Source organism: Mastomys coucha, unplaced genomic scaffold (assembly GCF_008632895.1).
Source record: "Mastomys coucha isolate ucsf_1 unplaced genomic scaffold, UCSF_Mcou_1 pScaffold7, whole genome shotgun sequence".
Lineage (NCBI taxonomy): Eukaryota > Metazoa > Chordata > Mammalia > Rodentia > Muridae > Mastomys > Mastomys coucha.
In genome coordinates this window covers 34685577-34713006 of record NW_022196913.1, presented here as the reverse complement: position 1 = coordinate 34713006, position 27430 = coordinate 34685577, and the positions used below count along the sequence as shown (strand labels likewise).

The following is a 27430-nucleotide window of genomic DNA, read 5'->3' as shown; positions in this document are numbered from 1 at the left end:
TATATATATATACATATATATATATGTATGTATATATACATTTTTCTATCTCTCTCTATATCTATCTCTCTGACTCTGAGTCTCTCTCTTTCTCTCTCTATCTATATATGTATATATGTGCATATATTTATTTCTATCTCTCTGCACCTGATTGTGTCTCCATCATCTCTTTATCTCTGTCTCTATCTCTCTACCACCCTGTCTCTATTTTTGTTTCACTGTCTATCTTTGTCTCTGCCTCTCTCTCTATCTTATTCGTCTCTATCTCCTGCTTGGCCTGTGTGTGGATGAAATGGAGTGGGATCTTTGAGCATTCTGACTTCCCGACGTGTCTCATGTCCCTGCTTCCATGCATTTTTCACTATGATGGATTCCATCCTTCTGATAATTTTGTCTGATAATGTAAGACAAAAGAAACCCTGTCTTCCATACCTTATCTCTTGTTGTCGTATCTTACCACAGTAACAGGATGCTGTTAATGCACTCAACCTTGATCTTGCATCCTTAGTCCCCTTGGAGCTTGTGCACGAAGATAAGCTGTGGAATGACCTCTTCTCCAGTGCTTCTTCCTGCCTAAATTCCATCTCTATAGGAAGAACATCCAAGCTTGGTGCAATGTGTGGACCATGAGCTCCAGTCAGGCTCCAGTATCCAGCTTTTAGCTGAGCTGTGGCACCACAATAGATGCTCAATATTAATCTGAAGAAGGGAATTTCTCTTAAGGCATAGCATTCCCACTTTATAAGTGGGAAATGGGTAAAAATATAATAAATTAGTATCTATCACACTGGCTGCCAAGAAAGGAAATAATTCAAATGTTCCCATTTATCCATGATACCTACGAACCACATCAATGACCAGCAGCAAGGCATGGTATCCTTTACTATATTTTTATTTCATATTGGTTCATGGTCTTTACTTTTTCTTTTACTTCCTAATAAGTGGATATATATGAAAATAAACCCCTCACATCTTGTATATTCACACCCAATCTGCTAAAATCATCCATCTATATACAAACCAAGACACAGAGTGCATGTGTAGTTTAGAACTTATCAAAGAATGCAAAAAAGAATATTATAGTGGGGTTTGAAAGATTTTCCCCCGAGATATCTCTTATTTAAAAAAAAGAACAAAACTTCAAGGAATGAGAAGTTCAAGAAAAACTGATAACCATGGCCCTAAAGCGTTAGTGTTTTCAAAAAGAACAGGAGGGATTCAGAAGAGGAAGGACCATTTCCTATAGTTTTGATGTTAAGAATTAATTCTCTGTCAAATAGAAAGTGTGCATTGCTCTATAATTTCCAAAGGAGTCTTTCTGTGGGCCCCTTTGCACATTGACGTACACCTGTGGCCTCAGAGACAATAATATTGACAATTTAGTTATGAAGTTAATCTTTATGCCATACAAATTCAAATCTCTGGGGATTTAGTGTTTATTTCAGGGTATTTTAGAGATTAAATATCAGGATATAATTTTTTAAAAAATACAGCATCTTTAAAATAAAGCTTCTCACAGACTCATTTTCCACATGTGAGAGTTCTGTCAGTGTGGCAGTGTCTGAAGCAATGAGCATTGCCAGCTCATGACATGCTTGAAGATACAAGTCAAACTGGGAATGGAGATCTTCCCAGCATCCTCAGTAGTATGTGGATGAGTTTCCATCACCCCAACTTCTGCCTCCCTCACTGCCATGACTCACACATAGATCTGAATATATCTTGCTTTCATCTTTTGGACCTTAAAAAAAGTTATGATACTTAAAGTAATACATTCAATTTGAATTTTATTTGCTTAGTTTTAAGTGAAAATTTATTTCTAAAATACACCCATTTTGCCCCAGATAGATGTAAAATATTCATATTTGCTTTTTTTTTTTTTTTTTTTTTTTTACTATTTCACAGAAACAGTGTTTAATAAATTTATTTGCTGGGAAAAACAAAGTAAAGCAGTTGAGGAGGCATGTTCTCGAGGGTGTGCTCTGGCTTAACATGCCATCCATGATCATGGATACTACTGCTGAGTTATCAACAAGAGAACATCCACTTGTTATGTGAGATAAACATGAATACCTACTCACTGCAGATCGGGCACCACCAATAAGCAAATCAAAGTTTCTACTAACATCCAGTCCAGTGAACCAGTGAGCTTATTGTTTGACAGGGTGACTCAAAGGCAGCTCTTTCACTGAAAATCTCACTGCAGTTTGAACGCTAACTTAAGAAAGCAGTAATCCTGGAGCTCTCTGCACAGGTTGCAGGCAGCTCTGCTCGTCAGAAATAGTCTCCTCTCCTCTCTAGTCCTTACTGGACTAAACACTGGAGAAAGAGTAGCCTTGTGAACTGGTAGGTTTAGGAAATCCCTGAGGCTTGTGAGTTGTTTACTTGCTAAGTCTAAAAGAACTTCCATTCAGGATGAAATATATCAAGTTAGAGCTTGCTGAACCCCAAGGAGCTAACTTCCCTCTAGAATAGGCTGTTTCAGCAGGGAGAAAATTGCTACATAACAATTGCACAGTCTCCTTAGCCCTCCCCATCCATCAGTACCCATTTCCGCAGATTTCAGAATACATAGAATACAGCTCAGATTCTTGGAACAAGGGCAGCTGGTGCCTCTTTGCATCCTGCCATGTTTAACAGTGGGTCCAGTATTTCGGAATTGTGCCAACACAAAGCCCCATGCTCAGAAGGTTCCATTAGAGAGAGCACAACCAAATGAAGTGACAGTGACAAGAAAGGACCCAGACTAGCCAGCAAGTATCTTCCTTGGCTAAGGGCACTAGCAATCATTCCTCTGTGTGAGGACACAGATCTCCTGGGCTTGGTTTTACATTGCTACTATAACACACGTAGTGTTTTAAAACGACACAACTACATTGTTTTACAATTCCAAAGGTTTGGATACCAGCCAAGGTCCTAGAGTCCATGTATTATACAAGTATCATATCACAATCATGCCAGAGTGTGCAGTGTTTAAACTCCTAGTTTTTATTTTTTACTGTTTTAACCTTAAGAAAAAAAAAAACAAGTATTTGGTATAGAGAAAGTTGTATGGATGAGAACTTCATTCTTTTAAAGTGAATTATATCTCTAAACTCAATTGTCTGTGTGAACTTGAAATTAAGGTTTGAACTTTGAAATTAAGGTGATTTTCAACTGTAAGAGGAATTAATGTTTATTAGCATCACACTGGGACTTTGTTATTGGTGTAATCAGAACTAAAAGAGAAGTTAAAAAGCTGGCCATTTTCTCACTACTTGAAAGAGATTGAGAGTGTCTCTCCCCCCCCTCCCACCCTCGTTTTGTACTGCCTAAAATCACTTGGGAAAACCCACTGGTCCAGAGAAAAAAACTCAGGGAACTACAATACTCCACTGCTTGCTGGCACTCCATACCTGAGCTAAGGGTCTAATGACCAGGTCCTTCACTGGTAAAATGCTAGCATCCATAGTGTTATTTCATCAAGATCATAACTACAAATAACAATGAAGGAAACTACCAAATCCAAAGCGTAGTATATGATGAATAATCGTAAGCCACCGTCTTTGTCAAACTCTGCATAAAGGTTTCTGGCTTTTTTTGTTGTTGTTGTAAGACGATAAAAGTCGTCACAGCAAAAGACAAAAGGTAGCTGGTATTTATTGTAGGTGAAAGGCGTTAGGAAGTAGTAATAGCCTGTTCTTTAATAACTTTTTCTCATGCCTAGGTCGCCCCTGATTTAAGTTTTTGCCCTAAATGAAGGATCTCAATCACGACCACAGGATATTCCTCCTGACGTCTGTTTTCCCAGGGCAGGGCGATCAAGCCAGACACCGGAGAGTAAGCGCCAGGCCCTGCCCTTTCCTGTCCCGCCCCCAATTTGCGCCTGTAGCCACGCCTCCAACGCGGCGATCCTCCGGATTCGCTTAGCCTTGAGAAACTCCATTTCCGGCGCTGCGCTGACGTCACAAATCCTGCGCCTCCCGCTCCTCTTCGGGCCAGCGTTTGAACGGAAGGTCGTCCCTGTGACCGACTAGGTGGTTGGAGTAGCTGTCGCCATGTTGTCGGTCGCCGCCCGTTCGGGCCCATTTGCGCCCGTCATATCGGCCACGTCCCGCGGGGTGGCAGGCGCGCTGCGGCCTCTCCTGCAAGCCGCGGTGCTCGCCACCTCGGAACCACCTGTACTGGACGCGAAGCGACCCTTCCTGTGCCGTGAGTCGCTGAGTGGCCAGGCCGCGATCCAGCCTTTGGTGGCCACGGTGGGCGTGAATGGTGAGCCGGCTTCGGGGTACCCTGATCTCGTTCCCTGCGGCTTCAGGTTCCGGGCAGCGGCGGAGGGCGGTGTGCTGGGATGTGGTGGGCCGGCCACAGCGACCTTGGCGGGCTCACGGTGCCCGGATGCTGCTGGGATGCTCCAGTAGCTGCATCCCCCCCCCAGGCGTCGGGAGCCAGTCTGCACGTCAGTTGGGGTTCCCTCCTGAGGCTACACTTGACTTCCTTGATTAACTTTTAAGATTGGCCTCCCTCTATCACGGCTAAGTGACGTAGATACTGTTGGTTACAGGAATTTGACCTTGGGCAAGTTTCCTCGTTGTTACCACAATTTTGTAGGGGTGTGGTGAGTCTTACAGGAGAGAGTTCTATGTAAAACGATTGGTACGGTTTAGACGGTAAGTGTTCAAAGTAGAAATTGTTAAAAAAAAAAAAAAAACAAAAAAAACATGTAGGAAGTTGTCAGTGTACTGGTACAGCGGCTTTTAGCATCATAACTCCCTAGTAGCCCCATCCGTATAAACACAAAAACAGCCCTGTCCGTTCCACTGTAGGGGATCAGCAGTGGTTTCAGATATCTGGCTTTTATAATCTTACTTAGACATGACGACCAAGGTGGATGTAAGTAATACTTATTTTTTTGACAGAAAACAGACCATCAGAGCTGAAGTGACCCACACGGTGGGAATCTATGCAGCATGGTCTCTTCCTAGTTTATCTAAGTCTGTGCTTCACATTCCCTTGTGATTTAAAAATCTAGAAAGCTTTCTGGTGTCTCCTGAAATATGGGAAGTTGCACCATGCTCTTTGGCTTCTGCTCCTATAGGTGACTCTTCACTTTTTCAAGTAGAATAAACTGTGATCTCGAGTTCACACGGACAATTGAACTCAGAAATATCGTTCATATTAAAAGAATGAAGTTCACATGCATACAGCTTTCTCCTCTATACCAAAGTAATATTGTTCAATGTATTACCTACTTGGCGTTGTTTGGTATTGAACACTTTCTACATATTAATCAAATTGCCTTCTTGGACAGCTTTTCACTCTGCATTCATTCTCATTCTGCCTGTCTGTCTGTCTGTCTGTCTGTCTGTTCTGTCTCTCTTTGAGGCAGGGTCTCAATATGTATCCTAGGCTGTCCTAAGACTCTTTAAGATCTTTCCTGACTCTTGTCTTCCCAGAGCCACCATGGTTAGCTTTTCCTGCAGATTTTTAATGATCCTTACTGGGTTTGCTGTATATTTGTATTTCAGCTTTTAACCTTGATTTCAGGTCAGATTAAAAATTTTACTCTTGCTGATATCTTCATGTCATTATAGTATGTTGACACTTTCCATTCTATTGAGACTTCTGGCCTTGATTTTAAAGGGTAGAATACTCCTTTTGTCTGCCAGTATCAGATTTTATATACATTTGGTTCAACATCTTTTTTTCCTGAGTAAATGTGAAGGAGCACTAGTGGGTCTTTGAAAAGCTTTTCAGGACAGAAGTGTAATAACCTACCTTGTTCTAAGTCTGTTTGGGTTAGGGGATCAGCAGGTGAGAAGTGGGGGAGGAGAAAATTGCAGAGGTGAAAAGGGTCAGATAGCCGAAAGGTTTCTGGTAAGAATTGGTGGTGTGCCTGCTTCATGAAAGCATTTTCCAAACCATGTAGAAACAAAGCCAAAACCTTTTCTCAAAGCACACTTCACATTGTAGCCTAATTGCACATTAAAATCCCTCTGGGTGACTATGGAAAGATGGTGACAAGATGGGTGGATTTGGATTGGAAGTGTGTGGAGGGAAAGTCTACATTATGGCAGCATCTCTTTCATGCAAGTTTCTAGGTACCTTGGCTCTACAGAAAAGTTTACATGCCTTACATTTCCTTTATTTTGAGGTGATATTTCAATAACTGATCATGCGTCAGGCTGGAATTAAATGAAGCTTCTATGCTAATATAACTTGTGTAGCCAGGCAGTGGTGGCACATGCCTTTAAGTCCAGCACTTGGGAGGCAGAGGCAGGTGGATTTCTGAGTTTGAGGCCAACCTGGTCTACAGAGTGAGTTCCTGGACATCCAGGGCTATACAGAGAAACCCTGTCCAAAAAAACAAAAAACGAAACAAAACAAAAAGAAAAGAAAAAAAGAAAGAAAACTTGTGCAAATTACATAGAAAATGATTTTTGCAACAATTTCCTAAAGGTCCCTTGGTTGATAATGGTGATGTGTAACTTGCTGTACAGAGAACAGTTGATAACTGGATTTCTTTTGTCAGCAAAACTCTTGTGACTGAGTCATTCTGTGTAGTGTTTTAAGTTACCTTGTATTGTTAGGAGGTGGTTGTTGTGGGTACTGTTGAATGTAGAACTGTGAACTTGGTTCTTTTCTGTTTTAGGTAGGCAATGCATTTTTTTTTTAAAGCATAATTCCAGGTGTTGTCCTGGGGAAGTAATTCTTAATTGATTCCAAATGCCAGTTCACACCATCACATTGATATTAGGTACATTAATACATAATTAATGTCATGTGAGTCCACAAAGTCCTAATTGAGACTTTAGGTTGTCACTATGCATGTCTTCAATTCCACCCCTAAAATGATAGGGTTGTCAGAAAAGTAATTTTGATAGTTTTCATTCTTGTTTGAATTTGTGACTTCCATAAACTTCCTCACTTTGAAGTCATGTAAAAAGTAGGTGAAATATTAATATTGGGTATTGAGGTCTCTTAGGATGAGACCTTTGAAGACTAAGATAGCACTGTCACTTTCAGTGGCATTGTCTGTTATGAGTAGATCTTTATTTGGAAAAGGTTTATTTTTCTGAAAATAAAAGTTGTTAACATCTTTCTTTTTTTTCCTAAAACAGTTAATTGTTGTGGTAGTTCTTAAAACATACATTTCACAAGGATACATATATATATATATATATATATATATATATATATATATATATATATATATATATATATATATATAATTGTTATATCTATTATTTTGTTTGGAAATTTACTTTCTAAACATAGTTAAAGAATCATGCCAGTAAGCTCATTCTTTTTGTCAAATATTTACAGATGGCGTGAGAGAGGACATGCCACTTCTGCTTTCAAAGTTTATGCAAGCAGTAAATATTCTTAAATGTTATTACATTTGTCACAAACATTTGGACCATTTTATGACCTCCAGGAAAAGTGCCCTACTCAGAGTCCACAGTATGAAAAAGAAAGATAGTTTTTATAGCCATTGTTACTCTACTGAAGGGGGAGAGATAGGAAAATCACCTCCTTGTTTTTTTCTTATTAAATTTAATAATTATTTTGCAGATTTTATTGAGTACTGCTGCCTGATCTGATAGTTGTTATTCTCTGACACTAGAGGCTTTCTTTGAAGATAAAGTAATATCAATTTATGCCCTGGAATTTAAAATTAACAATCCTTAAGTTTTCTATAAAGTATACTAACAAAGCACAGGGGGCTTATTTCTTGTAATTAGTATGTTACAAACTGTAGCTAGTAGTTCTTGCAGAAAGCACATAGCAGAAATACAAGGCTAGGCCTTTGCCTTAAGATGGTCACACAGCAACTTGTTAGGTGGGCTAAGTTTATTTAGTGTAGTTGGATAGTCTAAGCAATTGTTATTTTTTTTTTTAACTTAACTATCTGTTTATTGTGTTATTTGCCAATATAACTCAAAAGTCTTTGCTGATGTGTACCCCTTTCAGGACATACTTTTAATTGTGTGTTTTTTTTTTTTAACCTGTTTGTCTTGCAGTTCCTGCTTCTGTTCGTTATTCCCATACAGATGTCAAGGTGCCTGACTTCTCTGACTATCGTCGCGCTGAAGTTCTTGATAGCACAAAATCTTCTAAAGAGAGCAGTGAGGCTAGAAAAGGCTTCTCTTACTTGGTAACTGCAACTACTACTGTGGGTGTTGCATACGCTGCCAAAAATGTGGTCTCCCAGTTCGTTTCCAGCATGAGTGCTTCTGCTGATGTACTGGCCATGTCGAAGATCGAGATCAAGTTGTCTGATATTCCAGAAGGAAAGAATATGGCTTTTAAATGGAGAGGCAAGCCGCTGTTTGTGCGCCATAGAACCAAGAAGGAGATCGATCAGGAAGCTGCAGTTGAAGTGTCCCAGTTAAGGGACCCACAGCATGATTTAGAGCGTGTAAAGAAACCTGAATGGGTTATTCTGATAGGTGTCTGTACTCATCTTGGTTGTGTACCCATTGCAAATGCAGGAGATTTTGGTGGCTATTATTGCCCCTGCCATGGGTCACACTATGATGCCTCTGGCAGGATCAGGAAAGGCCCTGCACCTCTCAACCTGGAAGTGCCTTCGTATGAGTTCACCAGTGATGATGTAGTTGTTGTGGGTTAGACACTTGGACTCAGGGCCTAGGTTTCTTTCGGTCTTCATGTCCCCTCAGAAGAGTTGAGAGTAAGCCTTGTGTACATCTAGGTTGGTTGATTTAAAATATTTAAGAATTGTTAATAATGTATTGGCAAACATTAATGTGAAGTAGTTGAATTCACTGTTAAATATTATCAAGCATTAGCATAATAAAACCACTGTTGAACATCATTAAATTCAGACTTGAAAGGTGCAATGTCTTTGATAGCTAATTCTAATAAACTATTACAGATTGTTGTACAAGATATTTGTGAAATCTATAATTGGTGTTCTCATTATCTAAATTTATTTTCATATCTTGAACTTGAGAAAAGGTGGGGACATTTTTCACTTCAAAGTGGATGAGGAAATCATTTTGATATCTAATATTTTTGTTTTGATAGTAAACCTTTCACAGTTATGTAAGTATATAGTATTTTATTGATGGCCTTAAACTTGTAGTCTTCCTCTGCTTCCTAAGGATAGGATGACAGGCGTGTGCCATCACATCTAGTTTTTAAGATTTTCTCCATTCAAAACTAACAGGACTGCCTTGAAAGGCTAGAAAAGACAAGGAAGGAAAACACAAGTTCAAGATACTGTTCTACTCAAAGATAAACATTCCTAATATTTATTTGCATGTATAGTGCAAATAATATATTTTATAGAGATGTGTCCATGGGTCTTTCTTGATAAGAATTATATCTCCTATGCAAAACCACGTAGCTTGGGACTATTCTCCATATGGTAAAGGAAAGAAAGCAGCTCAGGAGACTACACAGTTACCACAAATACAACTCAGCACAGCAGTCCGTTCTCGTGGAATCTATAAAGCATTTGGTTGGAAGGCAAAGTCTTCAGGTCGTTGGTAAAAATAAAAACAATCAGTTCCCTAGAGTATCATAAACGCTGACTTTAAAAGTCCTCAGATCTACCTGTAGCCAAGCCTTCAGGTTGCTAATACTATCCAATGGTTTGCATTTGGTCTGCCCCAAACCCCCTGGTATTTGTCCATGACAGCGTCCTGTCCTGTCTTTAAGTTGTTAATCCAATCTTCAGTTTTGCTTGTGGATAAGTCTCCCAGCAAGCAGTAATCATTCTGGCAGAGATTTGCAGGGAGTTTTAGGAAAAACTATAATTACCTTTTAGTGTCACAAGTGTTTAAACCCCCCAACATACAGATTATTTTGCCTAATTATGTTATTTTAATAAACATGAATCACATTACCTGTACTCTTATCAGTTGGTGTTGGAAAGTTCTTTTTCCACCTTGGAAGTCTCAGTTTTGCTGACAGCTTTCAGAACAGCTATTTATAATCAGTTGTCCCATCAAAGGTGTCCATATTCTGATCATATCCGAGGAAAGGCGGTGTTCTTTCCAAGTTGCTTCAGTGGGGTACTGATAGTCCTGTATAGTCATCTGGAAGCTGGGCCCATTACCTGGGTTATTTCAGTCTGCTGTCTACGTCTCTTCAAGCACAGACATGGACCACGATAGCTTGCTGGCTTAGTCCCCTGCTGAGAACCCAGGACAGTGATGCAATGTAGGACTAAAACCATCAGCACTTTAATATGGTAAGCCTGGATTTCTATCCAGTAGCCCTTGGGGATCCACTACCTATTTATAAACTTGGTCTTGAATAAATGGTTGTGTATTAATAATTAGAAACTTAAGAGAACAGCACAGTGACTTGGAGGACCTGAGACCCTGCTTGGATTTAGAGACTCTTGGAGAAAAAGAGGTGCATATTTGTTCTCTGGGTCCAGTATGTATGTATCATCTAGCCTTGGAATCAGTAGCTACCAGTTTTCTGCCTCTAGTCTGCATATAACCATTGCTGGGTTATATCTGTATCATGTAAGCCAGTCAAGTAAATCCCTTCTGTAACATATATTCTCTACTGATTCTGTTTTAGACAATGCTGACTAATGCAGGGTAGAAACGTTTGTTTTACTTCCGTTTCTGAGAATTTCAGTCCCTTGTGGTAATAAATAAATAAATAAAAGAGTCTCCCCTAGAGCAGTATGGCATGTACTATTTCAATGGCAAGCATGTCGTACATGTAAAATGCCCTCATAGGCTCATGGGTTTGAATACTTGGTCTGGATTAGGTGGCTATAATCACCTACCTGACGGTGGGCTTTTGAGAGTTCTAGCCTTAGTCACAGTTACAGCTGCCCTCTGCTTTCTGCTCTGCTGCCTTGTGCACACACTCTTGTCTCCATGGACTGAGCTGCTCCAAACTACCTTTGGCTCCAGCTTCCAGGTTGTTGGTACGTCTCTGGATCTAGGTATCTGGAGGAAGGTCATTATCGTGTTTCTTGGTACAGATATCATCTCACCTTTATCAGGTGGGTGTTTGGATCTTTTGTCCCGTTGTGGGTCAGCCAATGATACTTGGTTTTCAGTGTTGGGGCCACTCTTGGGCTTGGGGTTCAGACTTCAAGTGGCACCAGATCAACATGGTGATCGATAGTTGTACAGGTAAGAAAAAAAGAGGACTGGGTTTGGATCTTTCTAACTGGGGTTCTGGGTCAGTCTCCATGATCTCCTGGGACTCAGCATCGGGTCTGGTGGCAGACAGTTGTGGGGGTGATCTGGCTTTGGGAGTCTCTACCTAAAGTTCTTGTTCAGACTCCAAGCTGACTTGTTATAGATTGTCAAAATGGGTGAGGTGAACAGGTGGTGGTGAGGGGTCCTGGCTGTGGTGGGCTCTAACTAGGATGCTGAGTACAGCTTTATGTGGTCTTGGGCCCAGTTGTGGGTAAAGGGGGTGGGTTGAATTAGAACTGGTTCTTGGAATTCCCATATGAAGTTCTGGTTCAAACTCCAAAAACTATTAACCAAAAGGAAAAGTTTAGGTTCTATTGGGGGGTGTTTTAGGATTACTATTGCTATGATGAAACACCATGACCAAAAGCAACTTTCAGGGAGGGGGAGAATTTAGCTCACAGTTCCATACAACAGTTCATCAAACACACAGCGAGGGCAGGAACCTAGGAGGAGGAACTGATGGGGAGGCCATGGAGGAATGTTGCTTACTGGTTTGCTCCTCATGCTTTTAAGCCTGTTTTCTTATAGAATTTGGGACCACCAGCCCAGGATACGAGCCTGAGACCTCCCATCTTAATCACTAATCAAGAAAATGCCCTACAGGCTTGTCTGAAGCCTGATCTTATGGAGGCATTTTTTTTTTTTTCAGTAGAAGCTCCCTCCTCTTATATGACTAGCTTGTGCCAAGTTGATAGAAAACTAGCCAGCACAGGTGGGTTATCTATATGTGGCTCAAACCTAAATGGTTTGATGGACATGAATGTCGTAACGTGCATTCTTTCTTCTTGGGACTGGCTATGTGTCATGTCATGGGTCATAGCTTGGGTCTGCCCTCTCAAGTGTGGAGTTCTCTATGGGAGTGTCAGGAGCCCCTAAGACTGAGGTGGGGCTTGTTATGGTTAACTCCATATCTCCTTATGGTGAGACAGAGTCTAGCTGAGCGCTAACAGTGGCTTCATTCTACTTACTCTTCCATGAGACCATAGCAGTCAGGTTCTAATGCTGAGATAGCTCACACAGCCATTGTCTCAGGATGGCATCTAAACCTTTGCTTAAGCTTCTTAAAGTCTATAAAAAGGAACAACACATATATGGATCTGTTGATAAGTCTGACCCATTGAAAAAATGAGATGTGGCAAATAAATCAACATTACTTCTTATGTCCTCACTGTAAATTGGGGTTAGTAAAAATTTTTGACCAAGAAGCCAAAACTATACAATAGAGAAAAGAAAGCATGTTCCACAAATTTGCTAATCTAACTGGATGTCTGCATATAAAGAATACAAATAGGTCGATATCTATCACCCTGCATAAAACTCATGTCCAAGTAGACCAAAGACTTCAAGTAAAACCAGATACACTGAACCTGATAGAAGAAAGTGGGGGATAACCTGGAGCACGCTGACACAGGAGATAACTTCTAAAAAAAAGAACACCAGCAGCTCAGGCACTAAGATCAATGAATAAATAGGACTTCATGAAATTGAAAAAGGTTCTCTAAGGCCAAAGACACTGTCAAAATGACTCTATGCTCCATCTCTGTAGGTTTTCTTGTGTCCTTGACCTCTCTGGCTCCTTCAATCCTTCCCCTCCTCCACAGGATTCCCCATATTCCACTTAATGCTTGGCTGTGAGTTTCTGAATCTGTTTCTGTCAGTTGCTGGGTAAAGCCTCTCTGATGACTGCTATGCTAGTTTCCTGTTTGCAATTATAGCAGAGTATCATTAATAGTGTCAGCGGTGGTCTCCCTCTCGTGGCATGGGTCTTAAGCTGGACTGACCAATCATTAGTTGGCCCTTCCCTCAAAATCTGTTCCATCTTTTACTCTTGCACATCTTGTTGGCAAGACAAATTGTGGCTGGTAACAATTGGTGTTACCAGCCCTCCACTGGAAGTATTACCTGGTCATAGATGGCCAATTCAAGCTTCAGATCCTCCATTGCTAGGAGTCTTAGCTAGGGTCACCCTCATAGACCTCTGGGAGTTCCCATTGTCCTGGGTTTATAGCTCGACCCAGAGATGCCCTTTCCCAATCCACTTGTCTCTTCCAGTAGTCGTTTTCCTTCATCATCCCCCCACCTCATCTCTCCTGCTCCCATCCCCACCCAGTCCCCTCCTTCCATCCACTCCCATGTCTAGTCTGTTTCTCCTCAGTGAGATTCAAGTATCCTCCCCTTGGGCCCTCCTTGTTATGTTAGCTTCTTAGGGTCTGTGTTTTGTAGCATGGTTATCCTGTACTTTATGACTGATACCTACTTATAAGTGAGTACATATTGTGCTTGTCTTTCTGGGTCTGGATTACCTCACTTGGGATGATATTTTCTACTTCCATCTACTTGCCTGCAAATTTCATTATGCTATGGTTATTAATAGTTGAGTAATATTCCATTGTGTAAATGAGCCACAGTTTCTTTATCCTTTCTTCTGTTGAGGGACGAATTGGTTGTTTCTAGTTTCTGACAATTACAGATAAAGCTGCTATGAACATAGTTTAGCAAGTGTCCTTGTGGTATGATAGAGCATCTTTTGGGTATATCCCAGATGTGGTATAGCTGGGTCTTGAGATAGAACTACTCTTAATTTTCTGAGAAACCTCCAAATTGAATTCCAAAGTGATTGTACAAGTTTGCACTCCCACCAGCAATGGAGTATTCCCCTTGCTCCACATCCTTGACAGCATGAGCTGTCACTAGTTTTTGATCTTAGCCATTCTGATGAGTGTAAGATGGAATCTCATAGTCGTTTTGATTTGTATTTCCCTGATGACTAAGGATGTTGAACATTTCTTTTAGAGCTTCTTGGCCTTTAGAGATTCCTCTGAAAATTCTCTGTTTATATCTGTACCCCATTTAAAAAACTGTATTATTTGATTTGTTGATGTCTAGTTTCTTGAGTTACTTATGTATTTTAGATATCACTCCTCTGTCAGATGTGAAATTGTACAGGATTGTTTGAGCAATCCTGGGGTTTTGTTTTTCCATTATGAAGTTGAGTCTTGTTCTTTTCAAGGTCTGTTAAGAATTGTGTTGAAGTTATGATGTGAATTATGTTGGATCTGTAAATTGCTTTTGATAGGATGGACATTTTTAGTATGTTAATCCTACAAATCCGTGAGCATGGGAGATCTCTCCATCATCTGATATCTTCCTCAATTTCTTTCTTCAAAGATAAGCTCTTACACAGATCTTTCACTTGCTTGGTTAGAATTACACCAAAGTGTTTTATATTATTTGTGGCTATTGTGAAGGGTGTTGTTTCCCTAATTTCCTTCTCAGCCCGTTTATCATTTGTATAAAGGAGGGCTACTGATTTCTTTGAGTTAATTTTTTCTCTAGCTACTTTGCTGAAGTTGTTTATCAGCTACAGGAGTTCTCTGGTAGAATTTTGGGGGTCCCTTATGTATATAATCATATCAACTGTGAATAGCAATACCTTGAAGTCTTCCTTCCCAATTTGTAACCCCTTATCTTCTTGAGTTGTCTTATTGGTCTTGCTCAGGTACTATGTTGAATAGATATGGAGAGTAGACAGCCTTGTCTTGTCCCTGATTTTAGTGGAATTGTTTCTAAGTTTCTCTCCATTTATTTTGATGTTGACTATTGGCTTGCTGTATGTTGCTTTGATTATGTTTAGGTATGTGCCTTGTATTTCTGATCTCTCCAACACTTTTATCATGAAGGGGTGTTAGATTTTGTCAAAGGCTTTTTCAGCATCTAATCAGATAATCATGTTTTTTTCTTTCAGTTTGTTTATATAGTGTATTACATTGATAGATTTTTATATCTTGAACTATCCTTGCATTTTTGGGATGAAGCCTACTTGATCATGGTGGATGATGCTTTTTATGTGTTCTTGAATTCAGTTTCTGAGTATTTTATTGAGTATTCTTGCATCAATGTTCATAAGGAAAATCGGTCTAAAATTCTTTTAAGATAGTTTTTCAAAATGTAATTTACTTTATTATTTTGTTTTGTTTTGTATTTTTTAGACAGAGTTTCTCTGTATAGCCCTGGCTGTCCTGGAACTCACTCTGTAGACCAGGCTGGCCTCGAACTCAGAAATCCACCTGCCTCTGCCTCCCAAGTGCTGGGATTAAAGACGTGTGCCACCACTGCCCCAGCAATTTACTTTATTTTTGAAACAAGATTACTCTACATAGTCCTTGCTGGCCCGGAATTCACTATCTAGATTAGGCTGGTCTTCATTCTCAGAACTCCACCTGCTTCTGCCTCTTGAGTGGACCACCATGATGGCTTCAAAATGTAATTTAGAAAAAAAGATCCTGAAATAAGTCAAAGAAATTAATAGTTAATAGAAAGCAAGGTTCTAATTAATAATATATTTTGGCAAAAAAATAAAAATAAAATTTTCTATAAGAAAGATAGTAGCAAAAAGTTAATTCTAAATTAATGTCTGTGACAAAGCTATAAGCTAAGTAATTAAGAAATAATTTGCCAGGCAGTGGTGGTACACGCATTTAATCCTAGCACTTAGGAGGCAGAGGCAGGCAGATTTCTGAGTTCAAGGCCAGCCTGGTCTACAGAGTGAGTTCCAGGACAGCCAGGGCTACGCAGAGAAACCCTGTCTCGGAAAAACAAAAACAAAAAGAAATAATTTATATAATATGGTAACTAGATAACATCCTTGAAAACTTTCTTATATATCAAGGCACTCATGATATCTATTTCTTAAAGATAATATCCCTTTCCAAATCTGTAGATTCTGAGACAAAGCCTTTTCAACTGGAAGAGACTGTCTCTAAGACATTCATCAACAGATACTACTAAAGATAAAAAAATAAAATAAGTTAGTAAGTGAACTTCCTTGTTTGCAGTTACCTTTTAGTCTCCTACAGGCAACCAAAAGGAAGGAACAAGCCATCATGGAGAGTTCCCTTGTCCCTGCTACAGAAACAAAGAGACACTAGGAAAGCTAGGGCCAGAGAAGTATGCACTGTGCAAGTAGGGGGGACATTAGAAATGGCTTATCCTACCTTACCTCAGGGAGAAGGGCAGAAGGCCAACATAATCCCTTCTAGTACCCTCTTAGAAAAGACAGGATGGATGGTGCCAAGGGGCATCTGATTGTTTCACATTGGCATAAACCAGACTTTCTTTGAAGAAAACACAGACATATGTAAAATTATTCTGTTTTACTCAGTATTAGGATGTCATCTAACATGACTAGTAAGAAGTGTATTCTGACCAAGAAAGAATGTAACCAGCATGGATATTGACACAGTATCCATTAAAGCAAATGTCAGTTGAGGCAAAGGATTTCTTGACTCTCTAGTGTTCAAGATGGCTTCAAAGTTTCTGAAGCACTAATCTCTGCATGTTTCTGAATACTCTATTCTTTAAAAAAAAAAAATCTTCTAAACTATGGGGCAGCCTGAACTACATGCCCACTTTTTAATATGCTAGAGACAATAAGGAATCATGGACAAGCAGCCAGATGTTATAGTGCCAGGTCTAGTTCCTAGATGCTGTCATCTAGGACATCTGGCTTGCAAACTCTGTCAGACACTGAGCACAGTCATTCCACTTCCCGTGTCCCAAGAACCTTTAAAATAGGATTGCTCAGAACTTGATCAGATGAAGTCAAAGGGAAAGGACCTTCAGAACTAGCCTCTTGTAAGTGCCGGGTGCTATGGCTGTTTAGTACCAATAACTCTAACCCACGCTGCATTTAGACAAGATCATTGGAAGGAAGACTTCCTGACTCCCAGAATTTCAGCTTAAAACCTGAAATAATAGTTTTAACTTGGGTGTCCACGTGAAAAGAAAAGGGACATTAACTCAAAGTAATTTCCAAATATCCTTTCTCAGTGATCCATGCTTAATGGAGGTGGAGGAGGGGAGAAGGGAGGGAGACTTTTCCCCCACCTGCTGTGATGGTTTTACAATTTACAGGAAGCCACAAAACAGGGATGTGCAGATGTCTTTGTGAGACAGTTTAACTGTTTCTTTCCTAAGGAAGGTAAATGAGTCCCAGGTTGTCTCCATGGACTCCACTGTAAATCACAGAGAGGTTTGTAAGTTTACATTTGTGCTTATGGAAAACCAGGTAAGCTGAGGACACCCCTTCTCCCCACCCCCCCTCACATACGTACACTTCGTTTTCAAGAGGAAGGAGTCTCAATAGTTTTTTTGTTCATAATAATTTTAGGATTTTTTTCTTTTATTTCTGTGAAGAACATTGTGGGAATTCCTATTGGGATTGCATTGAATCTGTACACTGCTTTTTGTAGAATGAGCACCTTCACAGTGAAGTCAAATGAAAACTAAAGAAGAGTGTTTCATTCTAATGAAGGACCGGACCGTTATATCCGCTTTCTCTCAGCCGCGCTTCGTTTGACTTCTTACATGTATCGTCTTGACTATTACATTTTGTTTTAACTTTCTTTTCCGAATCAGAAAGCCTGTATCTTGATTCCTCTGTAACTTCGCATGTTTTTATCACATCACTAGGACTACTCTAGAGCCAGCAGTTTCCCCTGCTGTTGGTTTCAGTGGGAGTTCTGGACCACACTGTCTCCTTTATCCTTGCATTCCAGTAGGGGGCAGCAGATGACAGAAGGACGGCTTAGTGAGGGCTAGCTTTCTGTGTGGATGTGCTTCTGCATGACAAGTGAGTGTTAGGGTCTTAGCCAGTCAATCAGAAATCATCATGATTCATTTGTGTTCACATTTACAACAGAATTTCCATTTTCTCCAAACTGAGGGGTTTTGGACAGTAACTTCTGCCCAATAGTTAGGAATTTCCAAAGTTTGACAATGACACAAAACCACACACTTATGAATAGGGCTAATATCAAATCGTAGTTCTATAAAATGTTTACACTATGTGCTCTGCAGCCTTGGATATTCCAGCTAATTCAGTATAACGTGGAGACTTATGTAAAGTTCATACTTAAATGAATTTTTTTTTTTTTTTACCATGGAGGTATTTGCCATGAACTATTATCTGATACAATATCCAGATAATAGTTTACATACTGTATATACAATTAACAGAATACAAAGGACTTGTGCTTAGTAAAGAAAATACCAAGGAAATATATATTTGGGGAAAGTAATGCTTCCAGATTAAATATTTAATGGCTAGTATTCCTTTTGTCCTGCACAATGCATTCCATAAAAGAAGAAAGACTATTTAGATGGGATGTGTGCCTTCTAGCGGACTACAACCTACATCATGCCTGTCTGTGTACTCCTGGCACTTTCCCTCTCTCCACAGCCCCTAAAGACCTGGCTTTCAATATCGAGCCCACCTTTTCCTAGCTAAGTGACCTAGGAGAGCCACCCCATATCTCTGACCCCTGATTTCTTTTACAAAATGGCAACACTGGAATGCGCCCTGAAGACCTCTTTGGAAAATTAAATGAGACAGTGTTTATAAGTGTTGGGTACATCTTCCTTTCTGTCCTCTTCCTCTGCCTTGCCCTTACTACATGTGAAAGTCACTCTTGTGAATACCCATGTCCTGTCAGAAGGGGATTGGCATGAGAACGAGGTCTTGGGACACACTGTTGAAGTTTCACCCCTGTGAGAACCGCAGATGGTGCTCATGTAGATAGTAACTTGAGAAGTTCTAATTTGATGTTTGTAGTCAGTTTTGACAGCCACAGTGATTTTCTTTTGTTTTGTCATCAGAATAATAAACTGAGACCTGTGCTCAGTCCAGAGCTGTTTCTAGAGTGGGTGGGACAATTGCTGACAGCCAATCGGGGTGACTTGATGGGACTGAGAGGACCCTGGGACCAGGACACACTGCTGCCTGCCACCCTGAAGCCTGGAATAAAACCTTGTTTGGCACAGAACATTTTGTCCTTTCCAGAGACATTTCCCATCCGTGGCAATGACAGTGTCTAAAGGTGGGACTGACCCATCTTCTCATATCCTTCTGTTGAACAGAGGCTTGAGAAAGAGGCAGCACATCTGTCTCTAGGGAGGAAAGTGCCCCAGGAAGCCTCAGCTGGGGCCTTTGAAACATGAACTTTGGGGGATATAATTCAGCTCAAGACAGAAATGTGATATTCTGGTGAAGCAGAAGTCAAGTAGTACAGCTACCAACCCTGAAGCCGCTCAGTGATAAAGGAAAGCAGGAGGGAGTGGAGTCCTAATCTAAGACATCAGCCCTTCCATGAGGAGACCTCCTCACAGCAACCCCCAGTGCTCAACCTCATTCAGCCAGACAAGAGGGCTTCCCAGATATTCATAGGTTACCAGTAAAGTCCCAGCAAGTCCCACCCTAGAGCTCTTGTCAACCCTTTGTCTGCTCTGGGGAGGGTGAAGGTTGGCTAGGGTGTGGCAGAGCAGGAAGTCTGGAGAACACTGTGTCCTCGGGAGGGGCGGGGGAGGAGTTGTTTGTGTTTCTTTTAATACATGCTGTGACTCAGGCTATCCTAGAACTCCTTAGATATCCGAGGCTGGCCCCGAACTCATAGTAACCCTCTCGCCTCAGCCTCTTCAGTGCTGCGGTTTCAGATGTGAGCTACCAGGACCAGCAGGAAGTATTAGAAACATCAAATGTAGTGTAACCATGAGTCTGTTTGCCGAGAGGTTTGATGAGGATGGAAGGGCCACCCCATGGCCTCTGAACTGGATGGAATAAAAGGGGATTAAAAAAAGAAGGTCTATTAAGAAGCAGCCTCCTCCTGCCCCGTGTGTTTCCAGATCTGCTGGGAGCATGCATATCAAGTCAAGTCTACTGAAAGGTCTGTTACCCAGCCAAGCACAGTCGGCAACATGGCTACCAGGTTGTTTTTGGTGTCAAAAACGTATCCATGTTCACAGCCCAGCCTGGGGGACTACTGTGTTTTGCATGTTTTCACATCCCTGTAAGAATTCTAGTATATATAGTCTATATACTAGTGGTATCTAGGTTTTTTTATTGTTGTCGTCGTTTTTGAGACAGGGTTTTTATGTAGCTGTGGCTGACCTAGAACTCGATGTATAGATCAGGGTGGCCTTGAACTCTGCCTGCCTCTGTCTCTCAAATGCTAGGATCAAAGGCATACAGCACTCTGTCTAGCTTGGAATCTAAAATTTTAATAAAGGCATGGAGTTGTCAGCTATTGACAAGAATACAGACTTGTATGAAGAAATTGCCTCTTTTATCTGGTAATGGTTTTCTCTTTTTCTCTCTCTAAGGTAGCAACGAATGAAACCACAGCCTTTGACCATTTCTATACCACAATTGCTTACAGAACCCCCTGTATTCATTTGTTCTTAAGAACTGTGTTCCTACATTTCCACCTGGGACTTAGGGTGATGAACTTTCTGAGGCTGAATGTACACCTAACAATGTATACTGTGACTCTAGATTCGGCTGCTACTCAGGTTAGAAACAAATCTCTAAATTCTATGGGCTGGGTTACAGCACACTGGTAGAATGCTGACTTATCACACACAAGGCCCCGTGTATAATCTTCAGGACCACCTACAGGAGACTTCCAATTTCTGTTCTTCAATACTCCAGAAGCCCTGTTTGCACCGACTTCTCAGGTTCTTTGATTTGGCCTTGGATAAGTTGATGCTTATTTCTTCAAGTTACTATATATATATATATATTTTTTTAGCTTTTAGAATTTTCATTTTAATGTTATTTTAATTAAAATGTATGTATAGGTTTTATGATTATGCAGTGGCAAATTCTCTTCCCATCTTTAGGGTTTTCTTTGCTTTTTCCCTTGTCACAGTCTGCAATAAGTTTCTTTTACCAATTCTTAGACATACTATTTTACTTCTCGGATTTCTTCCCTTCCCTTTGCCCCAGAGGTGACCTTTTATAAATGCATCTTCTCTTCATGATCTGTATTTTAAATCTCCTGGCCTTATCATTCAAATGTCTTCTGGCTTTTTGCAATGTTTTGTTGTTGTTATTGTTTTTATTGTTGTTTTTCAGGTCCTGGTGATTGAGCACAGGCAAATGCTCCACTGAGCTAAGCCCCAGCCCAGTCGCCTTTCCTTTAATTATCTATGGCTTTGATAGAACCTAAAAGCCAGGTAGTTATGCTCTTAAGATCTCTCATCCTCTAGGCTTATGAGTGCTTGCTTTTCCCTTTGGATTTTAGATGTCAGCAACAACATAAGGGAACACAAGAAGCAGTGAGGAGAAGCAGAAGTCTCCCTCTAAGACCTCACCCACATATCTGTGATTGTGTATCTTAGGGATTGACCATACCTTTTCTTATATCTTTTTCTTATCTTCCTAGTAAGATTTATAATTGGATCCCCTCAATATTTTCTATCATTTTGAAACTAATTTTTCTAATACAAAGTACTATATAGTTTTGATTTTTTTTTTTTTTTTGCAAAATTCCATTTTCATGAGTACCATTGAAAGATGTGAAATACTACACACAATCCTTATGTATTGCATCTCTGGTTTTAACCACATACAATTTCGTTTTAAAAATTATTAGTTCTTTTCACTTTCCAATGTTGGCTCTTTTCATTTTTTGTACTTTTTTGTCTTTATTTTAAATCCTACTAAACGTATATTGCTAGAGAATGTTTAGATTAGCTGCTTTTCTTTGCTAGGGGCTGTGATAGCATCTTTATAATTAAAACTAAGGGCTTAAATATATTCTTAATAATGAGATTAGAAGACATGTGGTCATTTTATAGGTTTTGGTGCACATTGCCAAATTCTCCTTTAAAGAAAGATTCTGTTCAATTAATAATTTTCTGTATTATTACTCTGCTGTATACTTGGTTTCATATTAGCAAATTTTGTGTATGAGCAAATTTTATATATGAGCAGGCAAATCCTCTTCCCCTTTTAATGCTACCATGACTATTTTTTAAGGGTACATTAGATTAAAATGGTGATAGATGCTCTCATTTTTTTAAAAAAGAATACCATTACTTCCAAATAACCTTGTAATATCTTAATAATTCTATTTTTAATTTATTAACCTATGAATATAAATATAACATACCTCTCCTTAGATTCTAGTAATGTAGACAGCATATATTAGTCATATTTTTGAAACTTTAGGTGTACAGAAAAAACAGAACATAATTTTTTAATCAGTTTTAACATCTCTAAATTGGCTAAAATCCAGTTCTCTCTTTGTTTAAAACTGTGAAAGCCAAGCATCAAGGGTTTTGTATTATACAAATGAAAGAAGAACTTTTTATCATTCCTAAGACCTGGTACTTACTCAAAGCTTTAATTTGGGTTAGAAAAAAAATGTAAATATGTAACATCTTTTATATAGAGAGTACTGCACAGCACTTCATGCCCACTATTAAAGACTGAACATGTTACATTTGTGTATAGTACAATGTAGCATACAGAGCTTTTGTGATCATTATAGTTAACCAAGACCAACCATTATTTTATGTATTATGATGGGTAGTTTTAATTGTCAGCTTGTATAATGTAGATTCATGGAGAAGGATTCCAGGGGACACAAAGTGATTCTCTAGATCACTTTGACCTGTGACACTATCTATGGAGAACATCTTAATTGATGTGGAAAGATGCGGCCTGATACGGGCTGTACCACTTCCTTGTTCAGGGCTTCAGACTGTGTAAAGGTAAGAAAGCTACCCAAGCATTAATCATGCATTTGTTCATTTCTCTTTATGCTCTTGACTAGGGGTGTCATGTGACCAGGTGTTTTAAATTCCCACTGTCTGGATTTCCCTGCTAAGATGGACTGAACCCTGGGATTCTCAGCTAGGATAAACCCTTTCTCCCCTAACTTGTTTGGCACAAGCAAACAGCTCAGAAAGGAAACTATGACACCCTCATAGCAAACATTTCAAATTCAGGTTTATAGTAATAAATACTTTTCCTCTATCATGGATCAATGATGCAAGATATGTATGTGGATTTGTATGTGGAATGTAGGCTCATGTGTTTGAACACAATTGCTCTCTGGCTCTGTTTGGGAAGGTTATAGAGGTGGAGTCTTGCAGGAGGAAGTGTGTCACTGAGAGCTGGCGTTGAGTATTTACAGCCCAGCCTCTCTTCCCTCTCAGCTTCCTGGCCATGTGATGGATGTGGCAGGTGACCTCCTGCGCCACCTGCCGTGCCTTCCCTGTCATGATGGACTGCACCCCCTCTGGAACTGTGAGGAGAATAAGCCCTTTCTCCTTTATGTTGCTCCTGTCAAGGTATCTTATCACAGCAACAGAAAAGTGACTAAGACATGTAGGTTGTCAGCTGATGTCCAGTTGGTTGCCCGTGGCTCCAGCCTGTGGGTTTCTGTCCCATGCAGCGTGTGCTTCTTACTGACAAGTACAAAAATGTTAGCTGGCAGGCCAAGCCACAAAATCATGTTTAGAGATCTGCCAAAAAGGCATTGGCTAATCAGTCACCCGGCCAAGCTCAAACAGCACAGCTGGCGTAGATATCCATCCTTATTGGAAGGATCCGCAAAGCCACATGGAGGACTCTGGGTTTATAACTATTAAGAAGTAAATAAAAAGCTGGGAACAATTGCCTCATGTATCCCAATCCATAGAGCAAGTATGGACATTGCCTGATTGTTGATAATTCACCATCATACTCATTCCCTATTATATTAAAAATAACACATTTTAGGGGAGGAGCCTGGAGAGAACACCACTCAGTGTCTCTTGTCAACAGAGTGCTAGCTAAAGTCTAATGATCCCCCAAAGCAGAAAACTAGGAGGAAATCGTTACTTTCCTAAGAGGTGACAGTTGTGGACGCAGTGCAGCTTAACCTCAAAACCTTTCCTCTAGTCGGGATCATGCAACCATTTGCTCTGCCTTCTTGTCTTGCTTAGTTTAGATTTCACCAAAAGAAAATAGAGACAGGGGTGTAGATGCAGAGAGTAGGCTCAGGAAGAGAGAGGGCGGGCCTTCAGAAGTCTTAGCATCACCCTTGGGGGCACTCACTGTCCTCAGCCCCAGCTCCAGGCACAGGCTCTCTAAGGTAGAAAAGCCAAGACTTTCTTACTGTTCGAGATGAAGATGGCCTGGTGAGAAGATTCCTGCTGGGAAGTGGCGAGCTGTTTGTATTCTTCCCCTCAGCAGAAGCACATTGCCGCCAGATCCAGATCGAGATAGAGAGTTGAGACTCTGATTTTGCTCTCAATCCCCAGCCTGCTTGCATTTCTATCCCTTGAGATCTGAAGGGCATGGAAGCGGCTATAACCAGTGTAATACTCCGGCTCATTCCAAATGTTCCTGATTCACTCCAAACCCTCCTCAGCTCGGAGCAAATCAACACTTCTGTCAACTGGCTCCGCAGCCTTCGAGAGTCTGCATTCATCTGGCAAGGCTAGGCATTCCTCATCCCGTTCTGCACTGTGGTCATTCCAGGAAGACATTGCTATTCCAGGGAGCCGTGAGCCAGGAACATTAACCTCACTATTTCACACATGTGCTAGAGGTTTGGGAGACCCGGAGAAATTTCATGTGATAATTGCTGATATCCAGGAGCTTAGATATGTGTTTGGCAGTAACCCTGTCTAGGAGCTGTTTGCCATATTAGCAGTTCAAACTCAGACATGCTGAGAGAAGAGGTCATGCACATACTTGGAGCCTTTTGGGAAAATCCTCACTAGGCCAGGTTTGTACAGTGTCCTAAAGGTCATTAGAATTTGACGAGTGGAGCTGTACTGGGAAGCACTTCTGAGGACACATGCTTTGTGGTGCCTGTGATATCAAGTAATATCACTTTAAAATGTGATTTCCCCCCTACACACACACATGCACACACACACACACACACATACCAGTAATAAAATTGCCAGTAAGTTAATTACAGTCCATAGGCCTACATGCCATGGTTGCAGAATGTAGACTGACTCATGCTCTTGAGGTTTCTTGGGTATACTGGCTATGAGTAACTCAAGTGTCTGAATGGGAGCAGATCTGGATAAGGAACTAAGTAAAAATAGTTGCCCTTATAAAGGGGAAAATCTAACTGCTCTATGGGGGACAGCCTTAGTTTGGCTCATGCCTTTGGGTTCAAGCCATTGTGTCAGATTCCAGGAATTTGCTTGGGGAATTGGAGTTGTATGGGGCTGACCAGCTCCTAACTGGACATGTATCTAGTAGGATTATGCCCTACTTTCCTTCCATGTGAAGGGAAAAATGAAACCCTTTTACCATTGCCTGGGCTATAAAGTGAGACATTGTTCCAAGTGTAAGGTGTTGGCAGGGACACTGGCTCTTCCTTCTATTTTAATCATTTCTGGGGTATCTGTTGCTTGTAACCTTTCATGTGTTAGAGAAAAAGTTGTTCACTCTCCATTCCAGAGACTTCGGATGATACATGGCGTGGTAGTCTGAGTGAGACTAGCCCTCATAGGCTCATGTACTTAGTCTCACCTCCAGTTGGTGGAAGTGTTTGGGAAGGATCAAAATTTGTGGTCTTGTTGAAGAAGATGTGTGACTCGGGGTGGGCTTTGAGGTTTCAAATGACCACCTTCCCATTTAGGTCTCTCTACCTTGTGCCTGTGCGTCAAGTGTATGATCTTAGCTAGTACTCTAGTACCATGCCGGCCTGCAGGCTGCCATATTCCCTGTCATAGTGGTTATGAACTCTAACCCCCCTGAACCGGTAAGTTGCAATGAACTCTTTCTTTTTATTAAGTTGTCTTGGTTATGGTTTTCATAGCAATAGAGACTAACCAAGACATGTGGTCACCTTGAGAGGGAAATGTGCCTCAAAGGTTCAAATCGTAAGACTGCCATTTTCTGAAAACCACGGGGAATTCTCTTCAATTAGTTGGGTCTGGGTTTTCTTTTCTATTAGAAGCATGAAGTGTGTCTGCTTCAAAATACTGCTGAGTAATTAAATAAGACCATGATATAAAGAACCTGGTATGGCACACTAAAAACATACTGTTGGAATTCTGTATTGGTGACATGACTCTCTGACTAACTTACGAGTTATTACGGCTGGGTATGTGTTGGCAAAGAGTGCAGAGTTTGATAATAGTGTGCAGACTTCTATAGAGGTCCTCTTTTGAAACAGTACCTCTACTAGAAGACCAGCTACTAAAAGTCTTAAAAATCAATTTAAATGGAGTGAAGAAGTACAGTATTTATATAGCACCTACCAAAGGGAACAGCATGAGGAAAACACTTCGATTTAAGCTGAGTATTTTTGTAGATATTATAGCCTCACTACTTAATATGGTGTTTGCAGTCACACTTAGTTTTATATAGAAAGACACCATATAGAAGAGGTGACCCCGTTATAGAGGTGATTGAAGAAGTGCAGCTAGCTAAATGTGTGATTTGGCACAGATTAATTACCCAGCATATTTTTGAACATAAAATATTTACTCTGATAGACTAAAGTTGTTAGCATGAGTTGGCTCTGAACTGTTGCTGAGGCTGCCTTTAATCCAGGGAATGATGACTTCATCACGCTGCACTTCCTGTGTCTGCTTGCAGCCTGGAGGAGTTCTTATGCTATGCTTTCAGCATTTGCTAAGACACTTGTTACACTGTTGCTGCAGAGGCCTGGTTTTGAAAACACATTAAACACTTGTTATTTCAAAACTCTCAATCTATGCTACCCATAAGAAGTGAGTTGCCTAGTTATGAATTTTTTCTCATATTCCAGCTTAACACCAGAAACTTGCACAAAACAAAAATAAATCGACCACCACATTTCTTCTCAAAAGGTAGATGAGTTGCCTTTTACCTCAACACTCAAAGACTGTAAGAAGAAGGATTACTGGGAATTGAAAGCCAGCCTGAGCTATGGTATGGGTCCCTATCTCAAACAAATGAACAAAACCCAAAGTGGGCTGGAGAGATGGCTCCACACTGGCTGATATGTAGAGGATCCTAGTTTGGTTCTCAGCATCTATATGGTGGTTCACAACACCCTATAACTCCAGTTCCAGGGAATCCCATGCCGTCTTCTGGCCCTGAAGGACACTAGCCATCCAAGTAGTACACATACATACTTGCAAGCAAGTCACACTACACATAAAATAAAAATTAATTAACCTTTTAAAACAAAGCAAACAAAGTTTCTTTAAAAAAAAATGCTTTTAACCATCCAGCAGTAGTAGCTCACTCTTTTAATCTCAGCACACAGGAGGTAGAGACAGGCCGATCTCTGAGTTCAAGTCCAGCCTGGTTCTATAGAATGAGTTCTAGGACACCTAAAGCTACACAGAGAAACCTTATCTTGAAAAAAGAAAAGAAAAGAAAAAAAAAAAGAAAAAATACAAGTGAAAAAATAAGTTTTGAACCAGGAAATAAACATTGTGTGGGTCATATGCTAAAGAGTTAT

At 40.4% G+C, this 27430-nt stretch overlaps 1 protein-coding gene across 1 annotated transcript; it reads left to right on the top strand.

Moving 5' to 3' along the window:
- The first annotated feature begins 3931 nt into the window (after window positions 1-3931).
- LOC116082198 (cytochrome b-c1 complex subunit Rieske, mitochondrial) lies at window positions 3932-8894 on the top strand. The gene is made up of 2 exons (XM_031359048.1): window positions 3932-4251; window positions 8004-8894. The coding sequence occupies exons 1-2, from the start codon at window positions 4038-4040 to the stop codon at window positions 8612-8614; spliced, it is 825 nt and encodes a 274-aa protein (XP_031214908.1). The 5' UTR covers window positions 3932-4037; the 3' UTR covers window positions 8615-8894.
- Window positions 8895-27430: the final 18536 nt, after the last annotated feature.

Coding starts and splice junctions, on each gene's coding strand:
- LOC116082198 (XM_031359048.1), top strand. CDS start 4,038: ATGTTGTCGGTCGCCGCCCGTTCGGGCCCATTTGCGCCCGTCATATCG. Junction 4,252..8,003: donor GGCCACGGTGGGCGTGAATG/GTGAGCCGGCTT, acceptor TTTGTCTTGCAG/TTCCTGCTTCTGTTCGTTAT.